This window comes from Schistocerca serialis, chromosome 2 (assembly GCF_023864345.2).
Source record: "Schistocerca serialis cubense isolate TAMUIC-IGC-003099 chromosome 2, iqSchSeri2.2, whole genome shotgun sequence".
NCBI lineage: Eukaryota > Metazoa > Arthropoda > Insecta > Orthoptera > Acrididae > Schistocerca > Schistocerca serialis.
In genome coordinates, this window is record NC_064639.1 from 165,451,662 (window position 1) to 165,474,353 (window position 22,692).

The following is a 22,692-nucleotide window of genomic DNA, read 5'->3' on the forward strand; positions in this document are numbered from 1 at the left end:
ACCTTTAACTCAGCATTGCATGGGGCAGTGTCAGTTATGGCCACAGCAGCAAAAGGCTGTATCACAACAGTGGCCCTGTGGCTCTCTTCTGTATTGCTTGTAGTTCTTCGTTCAACATAAGCATGCTGTGTGCTCTAAGTGTTGTGCAGTTTGCAGCAAGTGTTGAAAACAAGGCCACATTTCATCAGTGTGTAACCCCTCTTCAAACATGGTGGAAACAGTAGTATTGATGGTCATACACTGTAACTCTACGATGACTGTTTCCTGAACAAAATGTTTATTGACTTATGTGTGCTTAATAAACTGCTAAAAAGGCAAGTGCACACAGTGTAGCGGATCCACCTGCATGCTGATTGGCTGCTGCTGTACTCAATGGCTGCTTCCATAGAACCCACTCACTGATTGGCGGCTTATCTTTCTTTGTTATGAAACTTCAGTACCGATTGGCTGTATCATCACTACACTGTAAACCGCCCTTAATTTCACTTTTCAAACTTCGCAAGTCCTTGCTTATTGTGGTTACGTATAATATGCCTCACCCACCAGGGCACCACATGTAGCGGTTCCACCTGCTTTATTTATTTCATTGATCATTTGTTGCCCTCGGTGTCGACATACTGCGTTGTTGCACTGGCTGAAAAATGGGGTTTGTAATTTGGACACTGACTATGTTAAATAATTGAGCTGACATATACACAATTGCGTTTCATTGTCTCTTACTTTCACTTTTTCACAAATCCCCCCATATACACCTTTATATGGTCAGTACACTATTGTTTAACTGTAGATAAGCTTCATTAACAGTTAGCACGTGAACCATCCACAGATTGCTACAATAGTTTACTGCTGAACATCTATGAGCAGTAATAGCATAACCACCTAATTTACAGTTTTTGAAGAATAAACAGGCATGTATGGAATCAGTCACTGTCATTGTTTTTGCACATGGCCTAATTGTCTGACACTTATTACACTGTTAAGTTCAAGCATTGTTGTTGTTCTAACCTACACAGGTTACTTGTCTGAAACTCGGCCGTGGACTGACTGACTCATGACCAAAAATCGGGCCCTTATATATATCATCACAATAATAGGTACTGAAACTACACATTGTCCAAAGTTAAATTTACAGAAATTACAATTAAATTTAACTCCTTAAATTAACTGAATACATCGAAAAATTGATTCTTTTTAACAGTTTCTTCTACTGCAAGAATTAGGCCGAATTATTTGTTTAAATCATGAAATTAACAAATATAAGTATGCAAACAATACTTTTGACAAAACTATTAATTACTTTAGAATTAATTAAGGGCTGGCTTTGTTAACAAGTTTTTGAAGAGAGCTAAATAGATACTTTAAGATGTTTATAATAATTACAGAATTTATTTGTTGTTTACAAGTCAACAATAGAATTTAAGCTATGAAACAATTTCTGACTTCACCCTATAACAAAAGACACTAACTAGGAGTAGTCAAAATAAATTAGAAAATCAGTTACATATGTAAAACTATGCACAAAATTTGATCTGGTGCTATATTCTTTAAAACTGAGGGCCAGTCTTTCTCTTTTATGAAAATGCGGATTATATTCACTTATGTTAATGCTAATTAGTTAAAATTGAAAAAAAAATACAAATTTAAGTAGGCAGATAACAAAACAAGAGGGGAAATGAAATTATCCCAGCTTGCTTTGTCGCAACAGGAGCTGCAGTGACTTGAGTAAAATCACAACCTCGGCTGCCCTCCCCTCACACAGACTTCACAGAAGTTGGTTAGCTATAGTAAACAACAGATTCTGATCCTAGGTCACTTCTCCATTCCTGTCTCTAACAGATCTGTTGTTTGCCCTCTCACCTTCCATGTTGTGGATCATTCCCATACCGTAGACCTGTTGGGGTTAGATCCATTTAATGCTTTCAGTTTCTCCGTTGCCGAAGATTTAAATTTAATGTCAGATCAGAGTCCCTCTAACCTGATTTTTCATCTCTCTCTTCCTGGACAAGGTTGTGCTACCAGTTTTCAAGCCCACATTACCATGAAAGAGTCCACCCACTCAATTTTTTGCCCCCCCCCCCCCCCCTGGTGCGACAGGTGCCTGTCACATTGTGCAACTCTGTCAAGGCTGAATTAGACTGTTTGACATTACTCAATTCATTCGGCTTATTTCTTCCAGTGAATGGGCTACACCCTGGTCACTGTTAAGAAGCCAATGGGTAAGCTTGTAGTGCCTCGAGAATTTTGGAGTAAATTCTAGAAACACTAGGCCTTCAACCATCTCGAACACCCAATATTTTAGGTACTAGTGTGGGAGAGTGAGAATGTTTCTACCAATCCACGTGTTTCTATGTGCAGGTTAGAAGTTTGTTATAAGAAAACTGTAAGAGGGGTGAATCACTCACGACGACACGTGTTTGCTGCACAGCACTACTGAAGACGTGAAGAGAACTCAACGAATAATTGTGTCATATTCATTGATGTGTTAGTGTCTGTGGTGATTCTAGAAACGACTACTGAACAGTTGAATATAGAGTGCTATGCACTTTCATGCATTGGACTCGCTTGAGACTAGAGACTTTTAAATTATTTCATATCTTGGCTATAAATGAAACAAGACACATATATGCTATTTGAATATGTGCAAATGAGGCTAACGTGTAAGGAATAAGTTAGCTTGCAGAAGTTATTATCTGAGAAAGTTGAAAATATAAAGTGATGGAACTGAAAAGTATTATACGAGTACCAGAATTATATCAAGGATAGAGAAGTATTTTAATAAATTCCCTTAACCAGCGATAGTCTTCAGAGAAGAAACTTGTGGGAGATTGACATAGCTGATTACCCAAAGAAGACGATTGGCTACACACAATGTGCAAGTTAAGTGAATTGAGAGACATGTGTGCCTTGCAACCCAATACCACACTGTTTCTTATCCTCCAAAAACATTAGAATGTGGCAACCTAAGTGACAGGACCTGAGGTGTTGCCATAGCAACCAGGCCTAACAAGATACAAGAACTCTTTCCAGAAATCATATTGAGTCCAATAAACAACTGGAAGAAAGTTGTGAGTGCAACGCTGTAAAACATGTGGGAAAGTAATAGCAAAGAAAACTGGAGAGAAGACCTCAACTTTTTGACTAAGAAGATCAGGTGTGGAGAGTATGCAGTCTTCACCCACGTACATCATGCCGACGCCGATGCAGTAACCAGTCACCAACGCTGACTGCACCAGCTGCTGCTCATCAGTGTTGACTCCGCATCTGCTCACCGATGATGACGCTGAAACCAACATCCGACGCCGCCAGCGCTAGTGCTGCCCTCTGGTGCTGATTACACATTCACTCACCAACACAGTTAGAACTCTATGCCAGATGAGCGAAAAATAATTTTTTGAGAAAAGTTGAGGGGATGAGTGAATAATAAACTTTTAGTGCAGTTATTGTACTCAGTGGTGAATTTTCTTTTAGATTATTACTAGATCTAAGATCAATATAATTATGGATCAAGAACAGCAAAAACTTCAGGACCAGCCATGGCCATGACAGTGACTATGGACATGCCAGACTGGACTGAAGTAGCAAATTTAGTCAAAGGACTAAGTCTAAAGTTAGACTCAGTAAATACTCAACTAAATGCTAGATTAGATGACCAAAGTGCTAAGTTGGATGACCAGAAGTCTGATTCAGCCATTCTGAGTGAAAAATTAAATGCTCAGAATGAAGCCCTAAGGGGAGAAGTAGGTTTAGTACATTCTTGTGTAAATGCTCAGGATTTAACTAAAAAAATTAGAATTTGACAATGAAGATAAATGTAACAATGTAGGAACAGAACTTGCCAAAAAATTAGGATCATTTCAAAGTGTATGCAATGTTACCTTCGATGTTGTAAATCAGAGGTTGCACACACTGAAGAAGAGTATTGAGAAACAAGATAAGCTAATTCCTTTTGTCCAATCACAAATTGCAGGTGTCAACACTAGGGTCAATACTGTGGAAAGAGATTTTCAAGAGAAACTAGCAACCTCAGATACCTTAAATATAAGCAATCTGGAGGAACAAAAAGAAGAGTTAATAGACAGAAAAGTGGCCGATAGGGTAACCCCTAAGAACGTTTCTTCAGATTTAGCTTTGGAACTTAATGATATGAAGAAAGGCTTAGATAGTTTATGGAAAGAATACAAACTTAATCAGGATAAGGTAGACAAAAAAGTGACTTCTTCTAATGTGGTGTTAACCAGTGAGGCAATAACTGACCAACGATGGGGGGCAAATTCAGGGCTATCCAGGCAGTTTCCAAAATTTAAGCCAGATTGGGATGTACACCCAACACATATACTGAAACAGTTTAATCAAGACTTGCCAAAAAACAGGGAAGACTAACAAAAGATAGAATTCACAGTAGGGTACCTTTTAGGAGAGGCTTCAGAATGGGGCACTGTGAACCACTGTGAACATTGAGAATTTTTTGTCCTTCCAGAAAAAGTTTAAGGAGAAGTATTGGTCAGCAAGTGCCCAAGAAAAAATTATTATCTGATTTGTGGGACCCAAAGTATTATAACAGTATGTGGGGAACAATGCGAAGGTATTTTGACTGGCATTTGTCATGGGCAAAGTACTTAGATAAACCCATGGAAGAAGAAGGGTAAGTTAGGATCTTAATAAGGCGATTACCTATCTATGCTAGGAACGATATATTATGTAGTGGGTGGAAGACTGTAGAAGAATTGTTATCCTAAGTCAGAATTTCCAAAGAAATAACAATAGTAGTAATAGTAATTATAAGAGACATGAAGCTAATCTAGTTAGAGTACACCAATGTAGTCAGAATAGTGGTAATGAAAGTTATCAAAAGAAACATTCACCTTCAAATATAGGCCCAGTAAAGTTGCAGGAAATTGTACCTCGTTGCAATAGAGAACAAAGTGGAAATGTAATACCCTGATTTGGTAACCAGCTGGTGATTACAAACAATGAGGAAAACTTTATGCGATCTGGATCCAGGGCCAGGGCCCAGGTCATAGCACTACATTAGGAAGCCTAACTTATAATAAATATGTTTGCTTTATGCATAAATTACTGAGCAAAGAATGGTTGTTGCTAGAAGAACCTAGCTTAACTAACGTTAATCCACAACCAATTATAGTTGGAAACGTAGAAAAGTTTGAAGCTGAAGTGTCACTTACTTCAAATGGTTTCTCTAACACACTATGTACTAAACATAACTTACGGCTATTACTGGTAACATGAGTGTACATAGTAGATATTACTGAGACCAAAAGGAAGTTGTGAAACACGAGACCCAGGTGAACTGCATCATTGGGAATGTACCATTTCGTCAGACACTTTTGGTAGTGGAAAATATCAATAGAGGTGTGTCGTTTGGCATAGACTGGCTATCAGAATTTAATGTCATAATGAGTTTTGAGGAAAATTTTCTTTATTTTGGAGTAGGTGAGGATAAATATTGTGTAAAGTTTGTGACAGACCACTATAAAGGTAAAGAGAAAGCTGACAATCAGTGTTTACGATTAACAGTAACAGCGCAATTGTCGCCAGATACTGAAAACGTAAATCATGCATCACACTGAGATAACATATGAAACAAAGCAAATGAATCCCCAAGTTAACCAACGATGAAAAATTAGATTTATCTGAAATTCTATTGGAACATGAAATGGTATTTTCTGATAGTCTTAGTGACTATGTATGTAAATTTAAGGTCAAAGATAATACTCCATTTTTTTTGTAGACCCTATCCAATACAGGTAAGCCTGAAAGAAGCAGTTAAGGAAGAAATAGACGATTGAAAATAAAATAACAGAACATAGTACAAGTGTTATGAATAACCCTTTAGTAGTGGTAAAAAAGGCTACAAGAGGCGTGCGGTTAGTACTGGATGCACGCACTTTGAATAAGCATATAGAGATGGAACGAGACAAACCAATTAACATCGATGAATTAATGTCCAAATTTGAGAAAGCACAGTATTTTAGCACAATGGATCTGACTTCTGGGTATTGGCAAATTCAGTAACATCATGATTCAAAGAAGTATACAGCATTTCTATTTGATGGGAAATCATATCATTTTAATGTGTTACCATTTGGACTAAATATCTCAGTACCCGTGTTTATATGTGCTCTGGAAGAGGCATTAGGGAGGGAATGGTTAAGAGAATTAATAATATATGTGGATGATATCCTTATAATATCTGCTACATGGGAACAACATATTAAAACCTTAAGAAAAACCCTGAAAAAATTTAAAGAAAAGGGTATTACAGTAAAATTATCTAAATCGCATTTTGTGAGGCAAGAGCTTAAGCTTTTAGGTCATACTGTAGTAGTGCTGGGAATTAAACCCAATCCGGAACATATAAAGGCCATTAAGGAGTATTCACCCACTAGAAACATAAGACAATTGAAGGGATTTGTTGGAATGGCCGGATATTATAGACAATATATATGAACCCCCCCATGAACCATGGACCTTGCCGTTGGTGGGGAGGCTTACGTGCCTCAGCGATACAGATAGCCGTACCGTAGGTGCAACCACAATGGAGGGGTATCTGTTGAGAGACCAGACAAACATGTGGTTCCTGAAGAGGGGCAGCAGCCTTTTCAGTAGTTGCAAGGGCAACAGTCTGGATGATTGACTGATCTGGCCTTGTAACAATAACCAAAACGGCCTTGCTGTGCTGGTACTGCGAACGGCTGAAAGCAAGGGGAAACTACAGCCGTAATTTTTCCCGAGGGCATGCAGCTTTACTGTATGATTACATGATGATGGCGTCCTCTTGGGTAAAATATTACGGAGGTAAAATAGTCGCCCATTTGGATCTATGGGCGGGGACTACTCAAGTGGATGTCGTTATCAGGAGAAAGAAAACTGGTGTTCTACGGATCGGAGCGTGGAATGTCAGATCCCTTAATCGGGCAGGTAGGTTAGAAAATTTAAAAAGGGAAATGGATAGGTTGAAGTTACATATAGTGGGAATTAGTGAAGTTCGGTGGCAGGAGGAACAAGACTTCTGGTCAGGTGACTACAGGGTAATAAACACAAAATCAAATAGTGGTAATGCAGGAGTAGGTTTAACAATGAATAGGAAAATAGGAATGCGGGTAAGCTACTACAAACAGCATAGTGAATGCATTATTGTGGCCAAGATAGATACGAAGCCCACACCTACTACAGTAGTACAAGTTTATATGCCAACTAGCTCTGCAGATGACGAAGAAATTGAAGAAATGTGTGATAAAATAAAAGAAATTATTCAGATTGTGAAGGGAGACAAAAATTTAATAGTCATGTGTGACTGGAATTCGAGTGTAGGAAAAGGGAGAGAAGGAAACATAGTAGGTGAATATGGATTGGGGCTAATAAATGAAAGAGGAAGCCGCCTGGTAGAATTTCGCACAGAGCACAATATAATCATAACTAACACTTGGTTTAAGAATCATGAAAGAAGGTTGTATACATGGAAGAACCCTGGAGATACTAAAAGGTATCAGATAGATTATATAATGGTAAAACAGAGATTTAGGAACCAGGTTTTAAATTGTAAGACATATCCAGGGGCAGATTTGGACTCTGACCACAATCTATTGGTTATGACCTGTAGATTAAAACTGAAGAAACTGCAAAAAGGTGGGAATTTAAGGAGATGGGACATGGATAAACTAAAAGAACCAGAGGTTGTACAGAGATTCAGGGAGAGCATAAGGGAGCAATCGACAGGAATGGGGGAAATAAATACAGTAGAAGAAGAATGGGTAGCTTTGAGGGATGAAGTAGTGAAGGCAGCAGAGGATCAAGTAGGTAAAAAGATGAGAGCTAGTAGAAATCCTTGGGTAACAGAAGAAATATTGAATTTAATTGATGAAAGGAGAAATGAAGCATGCAAAAAGGTATACAAACGTCTCAAAAATGAGATCGACAGGAAGTGCAAATGGCTAAGCAGGGATGGCTAGAGGACAAATGTAAGGATGTAGAGGCCTATCTCACTAGGGGTAAGATAGATACTGCCTACAGGAAAATTAAAGGGACCTTTGGAGAAAAGAGAACGACTTGTATGAATATCAAGAGCTCAGATGGAAACCCAGTTCTAAGCAAAGAAGGGAAAGCAGAAAGGTGGAAGGAGTATATAGAGGGTCTATACAAGGGCGATGTACTTGAGGGCAATATTATGGAAATGGAAGAGGATGTAGATGAAGATGAAATGGGAGATATGATACTGCGTGAAGAGTTTGACAGAGCACTGAAAGACCTGAGTCGAAACAAGGCCCCCGGAGTAGACAATATTCCATTGGAACTACTGATGGCCATGGGAGAGCCAGTCCTGACAAAACTCTACCATCTGGTGAGCAAGATGTATGAAACAGGCGAAATACCCTCAGACTTCAAGAAGAATATAATAATTCCAATCCCAAAGAAAGCAGGTGTTGACAGATGTGAAAATTACCGAACTATCAGTTTAATAAGTGACAGCTGCAAAATACTAACACGATTTCTTTACAGACGAATGGAAAAACTAGTAGAAGCCAACCTCGGGGAAGATCAATTTGGATTCCGTGGAAACACTGGAACACGTGAGGCAATACTGACCTTACGACTTATCTTAGAAGAAAGATTAAGAAAAGGCAAACCTACGTTTCTAGCATTTGTAGACTTAGAGAAAGCTTTTGACAATGTTGACTGGAATACTCTCTTTCAAATTCTAAAGGTGGCAGGGGTAAAATACAGGGAGCGAAAGGCTATTTACAAGTTGTACAGAAACCAGATGGCAGTTATAAGAGTCGAGGGACATGAAAGGGTAGCAGTGGTTGGGAAGGGAGTAAGACAGGGTTGTAGCCTCTCCCCGATGTTGTTCAATCTGTATATTGAGCAAGCAGTAAAGGAAACAAAAGAAAAGTTTGGAGTAGGCATTAAAATGCATGGAGAAGTAATAAAAACTTTGAGGTTCACTGATGACATTGTCATTCTGTCAGAGACAGTAAAGGATTTGGAAGAGCAGTTGAACGGAATGGACAGTGTCTTGAAAGTAGGATATAAGATGAACATCAACAAAAGCAAAACGAGGGTAATGGAATGTAGTCAATTACATCGGGTGTTGCTGAGGGAATTAGAATAGGAAATGAGACACTTAAAGTAGTAAAGGAGTTTTGTTATTTGGGGAGCAAAATAACTGATGATGGTCGAAGTAGAGAGGATATAAAATGTAGGCTGGCAATGGCAAGGAAAGCGTTTCTGAAGAAGAGAAATTTGTTAACATCCAGTATTGATTTAAGTGTCAGGAAGTCATTTCTGAAAGTATTTGTATGGAGTGTAGGCATGTATGGAAGTGAAACATGGACGATAAATAGTTTGGACAAGAAGAGAATAGAAACTTTCGAAATGTGGTGCTACAGAAGAATGCTGAAGATTAGATGGGTAGATCACATAACTAATGAGGAAGTATTGAATAGGATTGGGGAGAAGAGAAGTTTGTGGCACAACTTGACCAGAAGAAGGGATCGGTTGGTAGGACATGTTCTGAGGCATCAAGGGATCACCAATTTAGTATTGGAGGGCAGTGTGGAGGGTAAAAATCGTAGAGGGAGACCAAGAGATGAATACACTAAGCAGATTCAGAAGGATGTAGGTTGCAGTAGGTACTGGGAGATGAAAAAGCTTGCACAGGATAGAGTAGCATGGAGAGCTGCATCAAACCAGTCTCAGGACTGAAGACCACAACAACAACATACACTCCTGGAAATGGAAAAAAGAACACATTGACACCGGTGTGTCAAACCCACCATACTTGCTCCAGACACTGCGAGAGGGCTGTACAAGCAATGATCACACGCACGGCACAGCGGACACACCAGGAACCGCGGTGTTGGCCGTCGAATGGCGCTAGCTGCGCAGCATTTGTCCACCACCGCCGTCAGTGTCAGCCAGTTTGCCGTGGCATACGGAGCTCCATCGCAGTCTTTAACACTGGTAGCATGCCACGACAGCGTGGACGTGAACCGTATGTGCAGTTGACGGACTTTGAGCGAGGGCGTATAGTGGGCATGCGGGAGGCCGGGTGGATGTACCGCCGAATTGCTCAACACGTGGGGCGTGAGGTCTCCACAGTACATCGATGTTGTCGCCAGTGGTCGGCGGAAGGTGCACGTGCCCGTCGACCCGGGACCGGACCGCAGCGACGCACGGATGCACGCCAAGACCGTAGGATCCTACGCAGTGCCGTAGGGGACCGCACCGCCACTTCCCAGCAAATTAGGGACACTGTTGCTCCTGGGGTATCGGCGAGGACCAGTCGCAACCGTCTCCATGAAGCTGGGCTACGGTCCCGCACACCATTAGGCCGTCTTCCGCTCACGCCCCAACATCGTGCAGCCCGCCTCCAATGGTGTCGCGACAGGCGTGAATGGAGGGACGAATGGAGACGTGTCGTCTTCAGCGATGAGAGTCGCTTCTGCCTTGGTGCCAATGATGGTCGTATGCGTGTTTGGCGCCGTGCAGGTGAGCGCCACAATCAGGACTGCATACGACCGAGGCACACAGGGCCAACACCCGGCATCATGGTGTGGGGAGCGATCTCCTACACTGGCCGTACACCACTGGTGATCGTCGAGGGGACACTGAATAGTGCACGGTACATCCAAACCGTCATCGAACCCATCGTTCTACCATTCCTAGACCGGCAAGGGAACTTGCTGTTCCAACAGGACAATGCACGTCCACATGTATCCCGTGCCACCCAACGTGCTCTAGAAGGTGTAAGTCAACTACCCTGGCCAGCAAGATCTCCGGATCTGTCCCCCATTGAGCATGTTTGGGACTGGATGAAGCATCGTCTCACGCGGTCTGCACGTCCAGCACGAACGCTGGTCCAACTGAGGCGCCAGGTGGAAATGGCATGGCAAGCCGTTCCACAGGACTACATCCAGCATCTCTACGATCGTCTCCATGGGAGAATAGCAGCCTGCATTGCTGCAAAAGGTGGATATACACTGTACTAGTGCCGACATTGTGCATGCTCTGTTGCCTGTGTCTATGTGCCTGTGGTTCTGTCAGTGTGATCATGTGATGTATCTGACCCCAGGAATGTGTCAATAAAGTTTCCCCTTCCTGGGACAATGAATTCACGGTGTTCTTATTTCAATTTCCAGGAGTGTATATATGAAGTCAAGAGCTGAATAACCCAAGACTTCTGCATTAATTATGGAAGCGAATACCGTGGAGTTGGGACCAAGAGGCTAATGATACATTTGAAAATGTGGAAAAAGCACAGGTAGAATCACCTATACTACACCATCTGTTTATGGGTGAACTATTTAAAATTTAAACAGATGTATCTGACTATGGTATAGCAGCAGAACTTTTTCAAGATGAATGGGGTCTGGAAAGTACAAATCATGGATCTATAGCTTTTGCTAGCCGAAGTCTTAACAAACATGAATTAAACTATACGGCTACAGAGAAATAACTATTAGCGGTAGTATGGAGTATCCAAAAAATTTCAAACATTAGTATGGGAGTCAGAGATCCATGTATATATGGATCATCAAGCTCTATCATTTTTAATGAGTAGTCACTTATTACATAGTAGACTAATGCAGTGGACATTGTTCCTACAGCAATATGGCATTAAAATACAGTATGTAAAAGGTTCTGAGAATATTGTACCTGACACTTTGTCTAGATGACCAGTAGATATGAAAGACCTAAAATGTACAGAAGGACCTGACGTAACTTTTGCGATCAACTTTATGACAGTAGAATATCCGCACAACAGGGTACAAGAAATGTCTCAAAGAATAAACAACAATATCCATCATGATTCCGACTTTACAGAAATATATGCTATGTGTAATTGAAAATCTTTACCTCCTAATCAGGCAGAGAAATGGAAAATTATAGGGCAACATTTATTTTGGAGAGACAGTATAACATCTGGACAGTGGCATTTATGCATCCCGAAGTTGTTGGGGGATGAAATTGTGTGGTATGTCCATACGGGATATGGATGCTTTTGAATAAAAGAGTGTAGCCCACATGAACAAGTTCTATTATCTTAAAAAGTTGGGACATAAGGTAGCATCTTTAATTAAAACTTGTGAAACCTGGCAGAAAGTATAAGAGTGTAACACTCATGTTAGATACAAAATGTATCCAATCATTCCTAAGGCATTACATGATCTTACAGCAGTGGACTTCTTCGGACCAATTCCGAAAGGAAAAGGAGGACTGGCACACATGTTTGTTCTCTTAGAGTGTTGGTCTAAGTATGTTAAGTTGTATCCTATTAAAAAAGCAAATACACCAACAGTGATACACTGTTTGCAACAATACTTTATCGAGGTGGACAAACCAAAACGATTCCTCTTTGATAATGGAGCACAATTTGTTAGTTACGACTTGAAAGAATTCTTAGTGTGGGATGATATTCTTCAGGTATTAATCTTCAACTATAATCTGCCTTCTAACCCCTGTGAAAGGGTTATGAAAGAAGTTGGGAAATTATGCTGTACATACTGCCATGAAAAACGTACATCATGGGCAATGAAAGTTAAAGACTTTGAGCTTATTTTAAATGAATTACCACATTTATCAACTAGATTAACGTCTTTGGAAGTAACAGGTACACCTTTTGTGGAAGCACCCCTTATTAAATATTTTACTTGGCCAGAACATTCTACTGTTGATTACCAACTTAATCAAACAATAGTTTCTAAAAACTTAGTTAAAATAGCACAACAATGAGTGAGCAAATATAACGAGAAGGCTGTCGAACCTAAGTATAACATTAATGACCTAGTCTTAGTAAAACAGCATCTTCAGAGCTCTACCCTGAAGAAAGAAATACATAAATGTTTTCAAAAGTATGAGGGACCTTACCAAGTGCAAATGGTGGTACACCCCAAGCTTTAGTTTTAGTTGATCATCTAACAGGATCAGAAAAAGGAAAATACAATCTAAAGGACATAAAATTGTATATCTCCCAGGGACGTTAATGTTCCGTGTTAATGAGCAGAGTGATAACCGTTGGATCCCTTGCTGTTTTCGGTGTTTCTTCTGTATTATTTTTCCTGCACTGAATTCCCTTCAAATCTTAAACTATTCTGTAATCTGTTCTTGCATTCTTATACTATCCTATTATCCTATTGCTTCTGCATCCTTGTCTTTACTTGGGTGACAAGCAATGGCTGCTGAAAGTCATTCATATCAAGATCATATTGCTTCTTGTAGTAATAGCAATAAGTGACTGTATCACTATTCATGATCTCAAATGAGTTACATGGGCTTCTGGTCCACGCTATGTAATCAATGTGATAAATTTTGTTGTTGTATCAAATCAGGAGTGAGGCATCTATTAATGTTTTCATAATATGCTCCTTAGAAGCAGTAGGATTCTGATTTGATATATCTGCAATTACATCCAGAACAGTCTGTGTTCTCAGTACTTAGTTGTTAGTGCCCGATAAGTATTTAAGTCGACTGCACACTCCGATCTAGTCAGCGGTGGTCTCGAATCCCAGAATCAGGCACCCACTACTTTTTGAAGATTGATTTGTCAAAGCATACCTCCAGCTCACCTTGGATGAGGCCCCTAGGTGCCTTCTCATTGTCAATACACCTTTTGGGCTATACCAATATAAATGCTTTCCTTTTGGTGTCTGCAACTTTTCACAATTTTTTAGAACAGCTGGGAGTCTCTGTACCTGGCTGCATCGATTACCTTGACAATACTGTTGTTTTGGATTCTTCTACTGAAGACCACCTTTGCAATATCTGATTACTGTTTTCTGCAGGTCTCAATTTTGCTGAATACCAATTTTTTTAATCACCAACTGACTGCCTAATAAAGTTTTGAGGTTTCTTGCACAGGAGTCAAGCTTTTGCATCACCATGTTGATGCAATTATGGCTTTCCTGTGGCTGACCTGCAGGAACTGCAGGCATTTCCAGGTAAAGCTGTGTAACACCATAAGTTTTTACTGGATGCATCCACTGTTGCTCAATGACTGAATGCACTTGTGCATAAATGTGTGCCCTTTTTCAGGTCCACAGCTTGCAACAAAGTGTTCGCTTTGTGTAAATCTAAGATTCAAACTGCCCCATGTCTGGCCACTTTGAAGCTGAGTCAGCATCTCATGTTGCCTACAGAAGCCTCTCAGCACAGTCTTGGCATGGTGCTGGTGCACAAATATGTGGACCGGTCTGAATGACCCTTTGCTTATATTTCTAAGACTTTAACTCCCACTCAGCAGCAGTATTCTCAGACTGAAAAGGAGGCCTTAGTGGTTGTGTTCACCCTTGAGAAATTTCATATCTTCTTGTATGGTCCTAACTTCCATTTCTTCATAGATCACAAGCTGTTGGTTGCTCTTTTTAACCCTGTGGTTTCCATGCTGGACAAAGTAGCACATCGTTTGCAGCAATGGGCTCTCTTTCACTCCTGTTATCATTACCAGGTCCATTACTGGCTAACATCACAACAAGTGAATGCCAATACCTTATCTCTTCTCTCATGGGGCTGGACCCTGTGTTCAATCAGAATAAGTTCCTTTGTTTCTATTGAGATACTGATAACCAGAATGCGATTGAAGGTTTTCCCATCACTAGTGCTGCAACAGCATTGGGTATTGTCATGGATCCTGTACTTAGTTGGGTCCTCTCTTTTGTGCAGTACAGTTGGCCAGAAAGACCCTGGGGCCATGTCTTGGATCCCTTGCATAATTACTTCTCCTTCCAGCATCACCTTTCTGTGTCAGATGTGGTTCTTTTGCTAGTTATGGAGGACACTGCTCCCCGGGTTGTGATTTCTGCTTCCTTACACTATAATGTACTGCAGCCTCTTCATGTCAGTCGTTGGGGGACCTCTGCAACCATGGGTTTCGCATGTTGGCATGTGTATTGGACACGAACAGATGGGGACATTATGCAGCTTATCACCACAGGCATCTTTTCCCCGCTGGATGATGCCACAGTGCCCATGGGAGCATCTACATTTCGATTTTAGACTGTTTTTTGAGTTTGTACCATATCACTCCAGTGAAGGACAAGAGCCCAGCGGAGCTGCTGCATAGATGCCAGCCACAGACCCTCCCTTCACCTGCTGCATCCAACACAGTGGTTTTGGTTGGGTATGCCTGTTTGGGCCCATGGCTTTGTCATCTGCAGTCCTTATGGGTGGACATCCCATCACTTCGACCAGCTGTCACTGTGCATGGAAGGGCCTGCTACAGAGGGCCCATCACCTCCCCCACCCCTGCCACCACACCGATGCCTGTTTCTGTGTCACAGACAGTCTGGTTTGCGCTGCAGAGGCGGTTGCTGCTTGGCAGATAGGTGTCTGGGGTTCCTGCCTTTGACCCCACTCCTCAACTGTCATCACTGATGCCACCTCCACTGCACCTGACACCACCTCTGTTTCTGGGTCATAAGAAGCTGTTGTATCCAATGCCACTCCCCACTCCCGATACCTACAGTGCCAACCAAACACCTTCACAAGGACATTGCTATGGAAATGCCGTTGAATTGAATTGAATTTTATTTGATCCTGTAAGATTACATTGTGTACAGTAAATGTACGTGTAATATAGGACATGTCAAAGTATTAACATTCTTTATCACCTATTTTTCTACACCTTTAGCTTACATTTTTACATTACTGATAATGAGTAACAATATGTACAAATTTAATGGCATAAGTATTCTGCAACATTGTAAAACTCTTTTTCAATGAGATAGTCTTTAAGTTTCTTTGGAAAGTCATTGTGAAGTACACTATCTTGCAAGGTTTTGGGCAGACTTCTTAGTAGTCTGATACCAGAGTGCTGGGGTCCTTTTTCTAGCATTGCCAGTCGGTGGGGTATGCTCCGTACTTCATTCTTCTTTCTTGTATTGTGGATGTGTACACTAGCATTTGTAATCCAGTCCTCACTACCTTTTGTGATGTACATTATTGTTTTGTATATATACAACGATGAAAAAGTTAAGATACCTAAATTCTTGAAACAGTTTCTGCATGTTTCAGAGGTCTTTCTTCTTAAAATGGTCCAAATTGCTTTTTTTTTTTTTTGTAATGTGAATACTCGTTTTGTCTCTCGTTTGTTTGAGTTTCCCCACACAGTCACTCCATACTGTAAGTATGACAGAGCTCAGTTTCTTACAGACATTATTAATATGTTTTTTTTCCATTTCAGTTCATTATCCACAAGAATACCTAAGAATCTAGCAGATTCTACTTCTTCCAGCCTTGTTCCATCAACCACTAAATCCATGTCTACAGCCTTTTCCTTGTTTTTAAACACTGCATACATAGTCTTTTTTAGATTTATAACCAGCTCATTTTCCAACAGCCATTGAGCTGTGACATTTGCAGATATGTATGCTCTTCTCTCAAGCTGTTCCATATTTTGGTCACTACTTAGTATAGTCATGTCATCAGCATACAATATTTTCTTTGCTTCCTCCTCAACACCTATATCATTAACAAATACATTAAATAACAATGGCCCCATTACCGAACCCTGTGGCACTCCATATTTGATGGATTTGGTTTCTGATTGGTACGAGTTTCCTAATGATACATACTGCTTGCGGTTGCACAAGTATGATTTTATCCATTCACGTGGTTGCCCCCAAATACCATAGTTGCTTAATTTTTGTATCAGCATTTCATGGTCAATGGTGTCAAATGCCTTTGAAAGATCCAGAAACATTGCAAAGACAACCTTTTTCTCATCTACGGACTGTAAAATGTATTCTGTTAGACTGACAATTGCTGAGTCTGTTGATTTACCCCTTCTGAAACCATGTTGTGAGGGCATGAGAATGTTATGTTTGTCCAAATAGTTAACTAATCTGGTATACATAAGCATTTCTAGGATTTTTGAGAAACCTGATATCAATGAAACTGGTCTGTAGTTGTTGGGATCATCCTTACACTCTTTCTTGTACACTGGCACTACCTTCGTTATCTTCAGTTTTTCTGGAAAAATTGCATCTCTGAAAGAACAGTTTGCTATGTTCAGCAGTGGTGTTATTATCTCCTCACATACCTGCTTTATTACATGATTTGATATTTCATCATCACCAGCTGATTTCTTGGACTTCAGTTTCTGTATAGTTTTCCGCAATTCATCTTCCATGACTGGTCTTAAGAACATAGTAGTGCATGATCTTTTTGGTACCTTAATACCCTTCTGTTTTTGACTATTTCTTTCCAATTTTAGGTTTTCTACTACACTGATATAGTTATTATTCAGTATGTTTGCTATTTCCATACCACCTGTAACCACTGTGTTGTCTATTTTAATTGACCTAATACCTTCTTCTTTGTTTGACCCATCTTTTTCCTTTCTTTCAGCATTGATTGCATTCCAAGCTGCCTTTGCCTTGTTTTTTGAGTTCGCTATAGTTGTGTCAATTGCTCTTGCTTTCGCTTCTCTTATTGTTTTTCTATACTTCTTTTTTAACATTTTATAGTTTTCAGCTTTGCCCATCCGTCTCACGTCCTGAAGCTTCCTTCGCTGTTCTAGTATTTCACTGGTAATCCACTCTGTTTGATCTTGCTGCCTTTCTTGTCTCTTTACTTTGGGAAATGCTACATTAAAATGGTACTTAATTGTTGAAATAAATGCATCATATTTTTCATTTACATTCGGGGCCTGTAGGGTTTCATTCCAGGTTTCCTTACTAAACATCTAAAGATGTTGATATTTTGTTCACTGATGATCCTAATTTCTTTGGTTGTTTGTTTTGGTTCTGATACTGTGTCATTACTTCTGCAAAAGCTGATTAGTTGTCCATGATGATCAGATATTTCTGTCTGAACTACATGTGACTCATAGTTACACATATTAGTAATTATGTTGTCAATAATTGTCTCACTTTGTGAAGTCACTCTTGTTGGTGCAGTTATTGTCGCTTTCATGTCATGCTGTATTAACAATTCTTCAAAATCCTGTCTTATTTTTGTGTCTTTTCCCATGTCAATGTTGAAGTCTCCACATATAATAAGATTTCTCTTCATATTCATTCTCAATAAGCTAGCAATTTTTTTAGAAAGACGCTAATATTGCCACATGGTGACCTGTACACACAAAACACTCTAAAATCCTCTGCCACTATACCAGTAACTTCAAAGTCTTTTTCTCTAGCTATGGGAAATGTAGCAGCTTCACTGTTTACATTCTTTGATAGAGTACCTGTTTTAATATATATACAAATGCCACCACCCTTATATTTAGATCTGCAGAAGTAACTAGCTAGTTTGTAGTCCTTTATTGCCACATTATGTATTTTACTTTCAGTTAGTCCATGTTCACTTATGCATAATATGTCTGGTCTTACTTCACTCAGGAGTACTTCTGCTTCTAATTTTTTGTTACCAAAGTATTGCATATTTTGATGAAGTACTTTTATGTAATTTTTCTTTTGTTGGTTTACATGTTGTGAGCTGTATTCTGGGGCAAATTCTTTAGTATCATCTTTTTTTGTATGGTGCTTATATTTTTCTTTTCCAGCTGGAGTGTATGATTTTTCACCCCCTTCAGGCCATATTAGTTTCCATTGCATCTAATGATTTTGCAGACATCTGCAAACATTCTGCTGAACGTTACAGACTCCAGGCTATTTAAATGCAAGCCATCCTTCGCTAGCGAGTTTTCACATAGGAATTTGTTTGGGTCTATAAAAATTGCCCCAAGATGATCACATTGTTCTTTAAGAGCACAGTTTATTTTGGCGATATATTTTTCACTCACCGACCTTCTGTTTATGATTCCGCTAAGTATCAGACGAGATCCTGCATACATATTTCTTGCAGAACGAATCGAGTTTCTTGTTTCGCTTGCCATTTCTTCCTCACCGCTGATCCTTAACGAATTCGTTCCAACATGTATAAACACCCCATTATAGTTATGTCTGGTTTCAGAATCTGGTTCTGTAGTATCTTGTCTTGCATTTACCATATTTTAAAAATGTTTACCGAGTTGATGCGTTCTAATACCAGGTCATACGTCGCTCTTGCAATTGGGGACAGCGATATTCTTCAGCAGCGAATCACCAATTATTAAAAAGTCATTTTCCTTTTGTTGCGTATCTGTTGCCTTGTTTTTCCTTTTGCTGTATGTCACCACCTTCCATTTATATATATCTTCCAGTTTTTGGCTTACTGAGTTTACCGAGACATCAACGGGAACACTTGAAATGTTGTTTTTAATGTACGGTCGGTCATTCGTGTTTTCGCAATCTTCTTGCTTTTCCATTTGATGGCTTTTACACACACAGGACTTCTTTTCTTGTATTAATGTATTGTTTTCTTTCTTGATGTTCGAAAGTTTGGTTTTTAATGCCTCAATGTCACTTCGTAGTAACTTTATAATTTCGTTTTTTGTATCAACTGCACTTACAAGATTGGCCGTTTCGTCACGTACACAACCGTGACATGTCCACAGAAAATCATCACTGATGAACTTTAGATTTACTTTTGCGCACTTTTCGTGTAACCAGAAGTTGCATTTGATACACAGAATACCCTTCATCACACGCTTTTTACATTCTCTACACGAAGAACTGTTCATTTTTTGCCTTTTTAACGAGAGAGAAGCATCACTACACTTTCCTATCGGCGCCATCTTAGCATAACAATGAAGATAAAATCTGTCCTGCCCTACAGTCACTCCCGATTAGGGTTATGGTGTGCCAACCTGCCCCTCATCACTTCCACCCCTACCCACTGGTGCCTGCTTGCCACATGCTGCAGCAGCCTTCATCATGATGAAATGGACATCAGCACCATCACTGGTGTTTTGTGTGAATCATAATCTCAGTGCCTTTTCAGAGCAGTCCCCCCTCCCCGCCACACACACACCCACGCACGCGCGCGCGCGCGCACACACACACACACACACACACACACACACACACACACACACACACACACCTGGGGCCAGTGCTTGTCTTTTCTCTACTATACATTTTTCTGTGGTTAGTGTTTTTTTGTATATATGTATGTGGTTTTCACACCCTCTAGAAGGAGCAATGTACCTTCACTCATGATGTGTGTGATTTCAGAGAGCGCGTGCCCGTACAGTTCACAGGCCCACTTACAGAGACCATCTGGGTCAATCTCCTGGTGAGCTGCCAAAGAAACAGCATTACTTAAATGACCACAAATGAGTGCTCAGCCTATTCTTTACCCTGTGTTACTGTTCCCCAGTCAATGTATTCAGTGCTATGTACAATGTGTATCTGACGTGTTGTTTTATAATGTACTACGTTCCACAAATCGTGTTTGTTCTTCCTGTAACAGTATGGAAATAGGTGTAGAAGACAGGGATATTGTGGCACTTTGGAGGGCAAGAAAAGTTATTGTAGGTGTGGTGGGCAAAAAGTAGGGCTGAATGGATCTCATTTCTGGGTATGAGTTTAAGAACTGATGTTACATCATGTACTTGTTTCCTGCCTCTCGCTTGGCCTTAATTTGCATTAATTTTTTTGATCTAAGCATTTCTTCTCAGTGACCGTACCTTTCTTCACTCCCTTTTAGTTTTCTATATCTTTCATTTTCTGGCCTGTCTATCGGCCCTCTTCCCTCTACCACATACAATGCACTCAGCTTTCAGCTCTTATTAACTCATGCACAATGTTTTGTCAGTTATCTGTATCTTGCGTATTACCCTATCGTCCCCCTTTATGCTAGTCGGTTTCCAAATGTCATCCAGTAAAGTCCCCAACAATCAGTCTTTCCTTCTCATCCCATCTTATAAGTCTCCCCTGACACAGGGTTCTGGGTAACTTTTAAGGTACAACTGTAATAGCAATAAAAGTAACAGTAAACTCCTGTATACTTTACCTCATATTGATTTAAGAAAATGTGCAGTTGTCTCACACTGATACGAAGATCAGTCTCATTAAATTCATATGGTATATTCCATCCAAGAGGACCAAATTTTCTCCTTTCTTGTGTCAGTGCATGGAAGAAGCATAATCCAAAAAGGAGTCGCTTAAAATTCAATGGCTGATTGCAGCTTTCGAAGAAGTCTGGATCAGATATTGGATCACTCAAGTATGACCTGAAGATTTTTATTACATATTTTAAAATTTAGTTAAAACAAGTTATTTGTTAATATATCTTTGCATCACTGGACTTATTTAAAAATAAATTACACATTTGTAAAAAATACCTTAATATATTGGCTCTCAAACCCTTTGGAGGCTCGTTTGTCATTTTGACACCATTCTGCAGCACTGTGACTGGAAAGTGATCCGCAGGATAAGATGTTAACCACATTCGAAAATCCGGGTGTGTTGTTTCAGGTGTAAAGCTTTCACAAACCTGTTTTTAACATTTGTGTCATAAAATAAAATTAAATTCAATAAATTTATACAAAATTTAAAACTCAACGGTTAATATTTATAAAGTAAATCTGGAAAGAAACTTGCTTTATAACCAACATGGATGAATACTTAAATTGAAACTATAAATCAAGGTGACCCTTCCATGCTTAATTAGGTCCCACAATCATTATTAATAATTTTGTGATCTAATACACAGACTATTATCATCTTTCTTTAGCTTTTTAATTACATAAAGGTGTTTCAGAGGTATGTTACATTCCACAAAAAGAAAAATGCTGGTACAAGAAATGATTGTGATCTGGCTGCACACACAAAAACTAGTTGACCAACTAAGCTAAAAAGGTAAGAAAACACGTCAGTTTCAGTATCTGAGTGACTACCTTGTATATTATGTTTAACGTCAAATTCAGAAGTGAAGAATGTGTTAAAGAAATATGCCCCATAAAGAAATCAAATAATATCTGCTAATAACAGTGACAACCTCTTTCACACAAGAAACTAGTCATACAGGAGGAGGAGAGGACCAAATATACAACCAGATAGAGAAAGTGATGAAAATGTCTAAGGACAGTGAGAATCTTATTATTTTGGACATGAGTATGCTTCTATATGTGAACGGAAAGATCACAATACAGAGGGTCAATATGATCTTGTTGTGAAAAATGACAGAGGGCAACAACTAACAGACTTCTGTTAACTGAAAGGACTAGTAATTAAACACGCTTTGTTCAAATAGCCCAAAAGAAGAAGTTACACCAGGACTCAAACAGGAAATATTACGATAAGAGTAAAATATGTAAATTAGTTCAGTAATGGAAGAGTTATCCAGGCACCGATGTAATAAGTGACCACAACCCAGAAATGTTTAATCCAAGCATAAGACTAAGAAGGAAGAGGAAGAACTTTCAAAAGAATCTGGATATAGTGCTAGGAAACTGAAACAAGACAGAGCCAAGGAAATATAACAAAAATTTTTAGACATCACAACATAAGAAATGAAAAAAATCCACAAAACAAGTAAAAGAACTATTGATTATAAATCATATGCTTGAACTTCAGGAGGAAAGAAAGAAATTCAGAAAGTCAAAGAGTGGAGAATGAATTACAAATTATAAGAGACCGCAAAATCCTCAAGTGAGAAGCAAGGCAGGCAAAGAAGAGTACACAATGAGACAGTGCAAGGAACTGGATGTAGAATGGAGAAAGGACACATAAAAAAGCATAAAAATTGATTAAGAAGCAATTTGAAAGAAGTAATGGATGGAATAACAGGTTATTAAACAAAAAACGGGAAACTGATATTTGAAAGATGTAGGGGGGGAGAGGGGGA

General features: G+C 39.6%; 1 protein-coding gene across 1 annotated transcript in view; it reads right to left on the reverse strand.

The window, feature by feature from the left end:
• The window catches only part of LOC126456873 (dynein axonemal heavy chain 7-like), a 783,013-nt gene that overhangs the window by 124,812 nt on the left and 635,509 nt on the right, over window positions 1-22,692 (reverse strand). The window contains 2 exon segments of the mRNA XM_050092694.1: window positions 20,857-21,076; window positions 21,188-21,339. Coding sequence (XP_049948651.1) covers window positions 20,857-21,076; window positions 21,188-21,339 — 372 coding nt within the window.